At 34.9% G+C, this 7,549-nt stretch overlaps 1 protein-coding gene across 1 annotated transcript; it reads right to left on the reverse strand.

Annotated features, from left to right (window-relative positions):
- Window positions 1–344: 344 nt before the first annotated feature.
- pofut2 (protein O-fucosyltransferase 2) lies at window positions 345–7,541 on the reverse strand. The gene is made up of 9 exons (XM_079426449.1): window positions 7,134–7,541; window positions 5,508–5,758; window positions 4,916–5,060; window positions 4,085–4,195; window positions 3,933–3,999; window positions 3,696–3,821; window positions 3,287–3,467; window positions 2,361–2,484; window positions 345–1,723 (listed from the first exon to the last, which is right to left on the reverse strand). Exons 1-9 carry the CDS (start codon window positions 7,307–7,309, stop codon window positions 1,570–1,572), a joined length of 1,335 nt encoding a protein of 444 aa, XP_079282575.1. The 5' UTR covers window positions 7,310–7,541; the 3' UTR covers window positions 345–1,569.
- Window positions 7,542–7,549: the final 8 nt, after the last annotated feature.

Consider the following 7,549-nt stretch of genomic DNA (forward strand, 5'->3'; position numbering starts at 1 on the left):
CTTGGAGAGAACAAAAAACTGAAAAACACCTCATGCTGCCCTCTTTTTTGTGAGAATAAGTCACAAAGCATTGTCTCCACCCACAAGTAAAGTGATCGGTATAGCTTTAAGCTGGACAGATTGGCATCATACGAAACCAGATTCATGTCCCAGGAGAGAGATCGCAAAAACACTCATGTAAAAATGAACAAAACCTACAGCAAATGTACTCTGCTATAACGTATCTAGCAGGTATATAATAGAATAATGGACACATACTATGACCCAAAGGCACTTTTTTCAGTTTAAATCCTTATAAGAAAGCTCTTTTCAGAAAAATAAGATGAAAAACGCTTGACAACATTCACATCAAGTGATCATTAAAATTTAATTTAGAAAAAAACTTCAAGAAAGCATTTATAGAAAAACTGCACAGATGAATATACAGTACATTTTTGAATGGTTATGGTGAACATAAATTTACATTTCTGAACAACAAAAGAAATACACAAAACAAAACCCTCCAACTGCTTGTCATCAGAAACATGCTTTGTTACACCTCCCGGAATCTTAGGTAAAAACACTACTGAGTGTAAAAAAATACTGTATGGCAAAGTCTGTGAAAGCACTGTATTTGTTTGTCCAAATAGCAGACAGGCACAATACTGACAGAAATATCAAATACACTAACACTAACACCAACACTAACACTGGATGTTCATAAATGTTATTTGTCAAAGGCATAAAATGTGCTGAGACAAAAACAATTGGCAAGTTTGACAATTGGCAATTGTCTTCAAAGACAGGAACAGGGGTGAAAAATCATGTTGACCATTTTCATAAAAGGTTTGATCACAGTGTTATACACAGTTCATCTTGAGCATCAACAATCCAAATCAAAGAACTGTGAGAACAGAGCAGCAGCATACACAAATTCCACATCTGATACAAGATATGAGATAAAAGCCATTTGATATATTCCACTTATGTCTCACCTTAACTTCCTTAACCTACAAAGGCCTAACTTGTTACGCAGTGAAAACCCATTGGCTCTGCCATTAGACAAATAGTACACCCTTAAATGAAAATTTGCTGACAAATGATTCACCCTCAGGCCATCTGAGTTTTCACTAGAGAAAGCAGTATTGTGGATAGAACTTTTTTGCTGTAAACAACAGTTTGAAGTTAAAAACATCTTAAAAGATAGATTTGTTTCTTACAAAAACACGTTTTTCTTCACAAAATGTTAATTGATATACTGGATTTCTTGTGCATTACTGTGATGTTTTTAATCATCTGTTTGAACCTTTATTCTGACGGCACCCATTCACTGCAGAGGAGCCACTGGTGAACAAGTGAAATCATGCTAAATTTCTCCTGATCTTTTCTGATGAAGAAACAAATTCATCTACATCTTAGATGGATTGAAGGTGAGTACATATTCAGGAAATTTCATTTCTGGGTGAACTATTCCTTTATAAGATTGTGTTTTCAACATAGTCAGCAAAAACATTAAAAAATATAGAGAATCCTCTTAAATCTGAGAAATCAGTTACAGTCTGTATAACCAGCATCAAGTTTTCTGTGTGATCAGTAGACAATTTTCCAGTGTGTTGGTTGTTCACATTCTTTCTCGTCGTCGCCACAGAATCGGTTGTAGGTGGTTTTAGGATCGAAACCTAGGATCTCCCTTTCCTCGTGTATTCTGAAAGAGAACGTTGAAACTGATGTCCCAATGAAATACCTGACAAAAACAACACAAATGTGAGTGAGTCATGTACAGCTGTTTTACAAAAGAGATAAGCCATGGCAAACAAAAAGACTGCAAGAAGAATTTACAGTAAAATGTCCCACAACAGCATGTGATAGGTAGGATCTAAGGATCATATCAAACAATGTGCATTCTTTCCAGTAAAGCAAGTGCCTCAGTTAATGATTAAGCCATTATGTCATGGAGCCACACTTCTCTTGTTTTAATGGAAAGAATCTTTAAAGTTACACCCAATTCAACAGAACAGCAAATAATCAAATTAGTAATACTCCTTACACTTAAATCAACTTTTAAAATTAAGTAATTATTAGAAATATTATTTTGGAATATTATACTCAATTGATTTCCTCTAACACTGACACTCTGTCAACTTAATCATCTAGAGACAGCATTGACAAAGACAAATTAAAGTCAATGAAAGAGAAAGAAAAAAATCTCAACTGGCTTGAAAAGCAGCTAGCTCTGACTAAAATCAAGTAGGCGATTCATCTTTCAACACAGTTGATAAAGCAGCTTTTGTCCAACTAAAGCATAAAAAAAAAATGCAGTGTCATTCAGTAACTGCTTTGTTGTTGACGGAAAAAGGAGAGCAAAGGGTGTGATTCAATACCTCGCATGAGCACAAATCCACTGGTCTATGATGGCCACCCCTCCATCCTTCAGGAGCTCCAGGTCCTCCCAGGTGGGCTCGTATCGTATCATCTCAGGTAGCATCCTTTTCAGTTTAGCTAGCTCTAAAAGCAGAAAATGCCTGATTTCACATACAAATACATATATTTATATACACACTACTATATACTACTGTTCAAAAGTAAGGAAGTACGATTTTAAAGTAAGTAAAATAGTAAAACTAAAATATTATTACAAATTAAAATGACTGTTTTCTATTTTAATATTTGAAAAAAATGTAATTTATTCCTATGATGGCAAAGCTGAACTTTCAGCAGTCATAACTCCAGTCTTCAGTGTCGCATGATCCCTCAGAAATCATTCTAATATGCTGATTTGATGCTTAAAAAACATTTTGTATTATTATCAATTTTGAAATCACTTGTACTGCTTAATATTTATGTGGAAACTTTTGAACAATTTAATGTGCCCTTGCTGAATAAAAGTACTTATTTCCTCAAAAGAAATGTACTAAGCCCAAACTTTTAAACAGTAGTGTTTAGAAAAAGAAGATTTTAAGTAAATAAAAAAATGGACATTTCCTTATACAAATCTGTACTGAATGAACTACTTTTAAAGGACTTTTACTGTGTTTTACATTTATAGAATATTAGTTTAAATGCTGAACAGAAAAAATATCAGCACAAGGCTTTGGAATAAGATGAGGTTTAACTAAATAATAACTACAATATTTCACATTTTTCAAATGAACTATTCCTTCAAACATCACACATGGCTGATTGGTGGGAAGTATGGCCTCTATTCTGTGAACCAAAAAAAAAAACATGTCTGAATGAAAGCTTAAATAATTTGTATGATGTTGTTTTACTCTTTTTCAGTTTTTTTTTTTTTTTATAATATCTGTACCTTCTCCGTCTGCATCGGTGGCAACAAAGACTTGTTGTAGCTTGTGCTTCTTCATGAGACTACGGATCTTCTTCACTGCTCCTTTGAGGCTGGGCACATCTTCTCTGTGCCCCCAGATGAAGTCCTTCCTACGCAAGTGGACTCCCAGGTAAGGGCCTCCCTTGGCACTGCCCAGCCTGTTCTGGGTCCAAGAGTTTACAAAAGGTCACGCAACAAATTTGATGGCTTTAGCACTGAAACGAGCGTAGGTGTAAAGCACATGGCAAACATTCCAGAAAAGCACTTGTCTTAACATGTGAACAAAAGCTCTCACAAAGCTCAAATAATATCTATTATGCTGGTAGCAATGACACCAGTACTTTCTGTATTTGAACAATGAGAGGAGAGAATTAATGCAAGTGAAACATACTTTCATTCGGGTCCAGTCTTCGTTGTGCGGCGTCTGGTCCTGTTTGTCTGTGGAGTTGAGATACTTGGCCCTAAACTCATCTCCTATGATACGCAAGTGTTTGGCAAACACCATACTTCGACGTGTCTGTAGAACAATAAAATAAGATAGGTGAGATATCTTTAAAAAAGACTAATTAATACTACATTTTTCTACAAATTATTTCAAAAACTTGAGAATATTAATTTACGGACTTACATCCCAGTAGTCCTTCCCAGCATAATGATCATGAAGGACAGTTTCAGCTCTGTCCAGCATTACTGACCTATGGTTCAGTGACAGCACATGTATAGGAACCCATTTGCATTTAAAAGCTATTTGAATTCAAACTTATTTCCAAAATGACTTACGTGGCGGTTAAGTTATTTTGTAAGACAGGAGCCAAGATAGAGGCATGTCCCTGAGCAGATAAACAGGTGACATTCAATGCTCTGGTCTCCTCATAACCCCAAAACCAACCTCTGGAGAAAAAGAAATAAGATTTCCCTTTAAATTTCATTTTGTTTCTCCCACAAAGCCATTGTTTGTCTTCAGAAGACATATGATGCATAAGTTGTATGGACATACATTACCATTTAAAGGGTTGGGGTATTTATAATATATAATATTTGTTTTTATGTAAGAAATTTTCAACAAGGATGCATTAATTTAATCAAAAGCGACAGTAAAGACTTATAATATGATACAAAAAAAGTTTTTCAATAAATGCTGTTCTTTTGGACTTTCTAGTCATCAAAAAAATACTGAAAATAATTTAATAATAAACAAAAAATACTAATCAGCACAGCTGTTTTCAACATTTAATAATACTAAGGAAATGTTTCATGAGCACTAAACCAGCATATTAGAATTGTTTTGGAAGGATTATGTGACACTGCGGAATTCATAAGTGTGGGCATAAGAGACATCTTTCAAAAACTTTTTTTTTTAATCTTTCCGACCCCAAACCTTGACAAATATGGTGAAATGTAGTTATAAGTAAAAGAGCTCCTTCAAATTTTCAAGGAAAAAAAACAGCATATCAGTTTGGAATGACATGAGTGGGAATTTTGTGTGCACTGTTCCTTTAACAACTATTCATGTATGGCTTTAAAAGTTGCATAAACTTTCCTTGCACCTGTCTATAAGTCTGTTTGTCAACAGCACCTGAACTGGCTGAACTTGTGATTATAAAGCAGTACCTGTAATAACCCTGTTTATCTTTGGAGTACATTAGCTTTTCAATGCACAGTCGTTCATCCACCTTCTCCTCCCATTTCCCATCTGTCCAGCCCTCTGCATAGCTCTGCAGCACAAGGATCTGGTCAATGAAAGGACCCCCAGACTCTGAGATAAGCAATAAAGACACAGAATGTGGGAATCATAATTGAGTCTCAGCTTTTGTTGTTTATTAATGCACTGTTTCTACTCATATTTAAATACTACACTGTAAAAACATTTACAGGAGCATGTTTGAGAAGAAAATTATATTTCAGTCTTTCTACTTTAAAATTTAAGTCAGTGTGTTACTTTGAATTTAATTATGGAATTTACTAGCAATTTATGTGTGAAAAACGATTGTCTATGACTCTAGACAATCATGCGAGACTGTCCTGATAGGTGAAGTGTGTATTTTCTGTGCCACTAGCGTCACCATATGGAATTATACATAATGTATGTCATTTTTCCAACATTCCTCCTGTCTGAATAAACTAATGAGATAAATAATCACATATAATTGTAATCTCTCTCTCTCTCGCAAACAAACAAACATACAAAAACAGCATGGCTCACCAGCAATAAACTCCTCGTACTCAATGACTGGTATGTTAGCCTGCAGGCTGGTTATGCTGAAGAATTCCCCCCACAGGATGCGAACCTGATGTATATCAGGGCTCTGCCAGTGATACAGGCGACCCCATGGAGGCAGCACTAGCACCCAGTCGCCCTCTTTCCTCAGTGTCTTCAGCAAAGAGGCCATGCGAATGTACACATCTCGGCGAAGATTGAAGCCCTCGGGTGGATTTACATCATATAGGAGATATCTGAGAATAATAACAGGATCATTCCTACTGTGCTGTGCACTACATTTTTAAATTGTGTGTGTGTGTGCATGTTTATGTGGTTTATGAGGACACAAATTTGTATAATGACATGGGTATGACAGAGGTATTACAATATGAAGGTGGTTTATGAGGACACTGCCTATGTCCCCGTAATTCAAAAGGCTTAAAAAACATACTAAATGGTGTTTTTTTTGAAAATCTAAAAATGCACAAAGTCTCCTGTGAGGGCTAAGTTTAGGTGTAGGGTTGGTGTAGGGCAATAGCACACACAGTTTGTTCAGTATAAAAACCATTACGCCTATGGAGAGTCCCCATAAACCACAAAAACCAACATGTGTGTGTGTGTGTGTGTGTGTGTGTGTGTGTGTGTGTGTGTGTGTGTGTGTGTGTGTGTGTGTGAAAGAAAAAAAACTAATTTTTCATTACATTTAGTGTGAAATATTCTAGATGATTCTTCATTTTGTTCTTTTATTTAATCAAAATGCTTCGGATAGAATTTTTATTTTCCCCTTCTTCTCTTTAAAATGCAATTATAAAATGACAGATTTCTCAGACTGCTATCACAAAGAACTTAATAATAAAAATGAACTAATTAAACATTCAATAATTTAGTTGGAGCAATTTTTAACAATTTAATTTTCCAATAAATTGATTATGATTTTTTGGTACTTCCTCCAACTAAAATGTTTCAAACAAAACATGTTTTATAGTAAAATGTTTTTTTTCCCTATACCTTTTCAATAACAAATTTATTTCCTATTTTTTTCAAAACCAAACTAAATGCATTTATAAAACAACAGATTTCTCAGACTGCTATCACAACTTTATATTTAATGCGAAATATTCCTGGTGTTTTTTTTTTTTTTTTGTCCTTTCTCTAATCAAAATGTTACAAACAAAATGTTTTTATTGTAAAATTATGTGTAAAACTAAATGTGTGTGTGTGTTATATTCCAGCATTATATCCAGCATATATAAATATATAATGCTTTAGTTTGAGAGACAGTCTTTTCACCTTAAAGTACTGATATTAGTTTAAAAGTGAATCATTGTAATGGTGGCAATTTTATTAAATGCTAATTATAATGCTGAATAATACCCAGTATAATATTCCATAAAGAAACATTTCTAGTTGGGTGTTAATGAAGGAGTTGCTGGAGGTCCATAAGACAAAAAGGGGAAGTCAAGCTTTTTATTTCTTAAAGTCTCTTAAAGCCTCGTAACCATCAATACAAAATATAAAACCATCATTTATTTGTATTAATTGCGGACTTAATATGGCACTACATTACAGTAATAAACCAACACAAGAGGATGTAACAGCTGAGGAACTTAGCAAGCATATGATTCCTACCGAACATCCCGTGATGCTGCAGCCACCGGAGACGATATCGACTGCCCGGCACGAAATGCATCGTCCTCTGAAGCCGAAGTGAATTTATAGGATAAAACAGCAAGGATTAATACTAAATAATATCGTAAAGTATTCTGAAAGGGAGCAGACACGGCTATTCTCCTCTTGTTCGCCATGTCTTTTGTAGCCACGCACTTCCGGCGTCGGTACAGTTGCCTAGCAACTCAGACACCTCTGTACAGAACCGTAATCCAGTTTTTCTAAAGTTAAAATAGCTTTATACATAAGACAGTTAATTAACAACACTTTGTTTTTCTAAGAAAAAAAGAGCAAAATCTGTGTTATTGTTCAATAGCAAAACGCGGATGAAACTGTAGCGGGCAGTATCGGACTGTTGTGACATATCGCGAGATTTC

Source organism: Barbus barbus (assembly GCF_936440315.1).
Source record: "Barbus barbus genome assembly, chromosome: 10".
Lineage (NCBI taxonomy): Eukaryota > Metazoa > Chordata > Actinopteri > Cypriniformes > Cyprinidae > Barbus > Barbus barbus.

Excerpts from the sequence above, each read along its gene's own strand:
- pofut2 (XM_079426449.1), bottom strand. The coding sequence starts at position 7,309 with ATGGCGAACAAGAGGAGAATAGCCGTGTCTGCTCCCTTTCAGAATACT. Across the intron at positions 3,822-3,932 it reads CTGGGAAGGACTACTGGGAT|ACACGTCGAAGTATGGTGTT; the intron begins GTAAGTCCGTAA and ends ATTGTTCTACAG. Across the intron at positions 2,485-3,286 it reads CACCGATGCAGACGGAGAAG|AGCTAGCTAAACTGAAAAGG; the intron begins GTACAGATATTA and ends TTCTGCTTTTAG.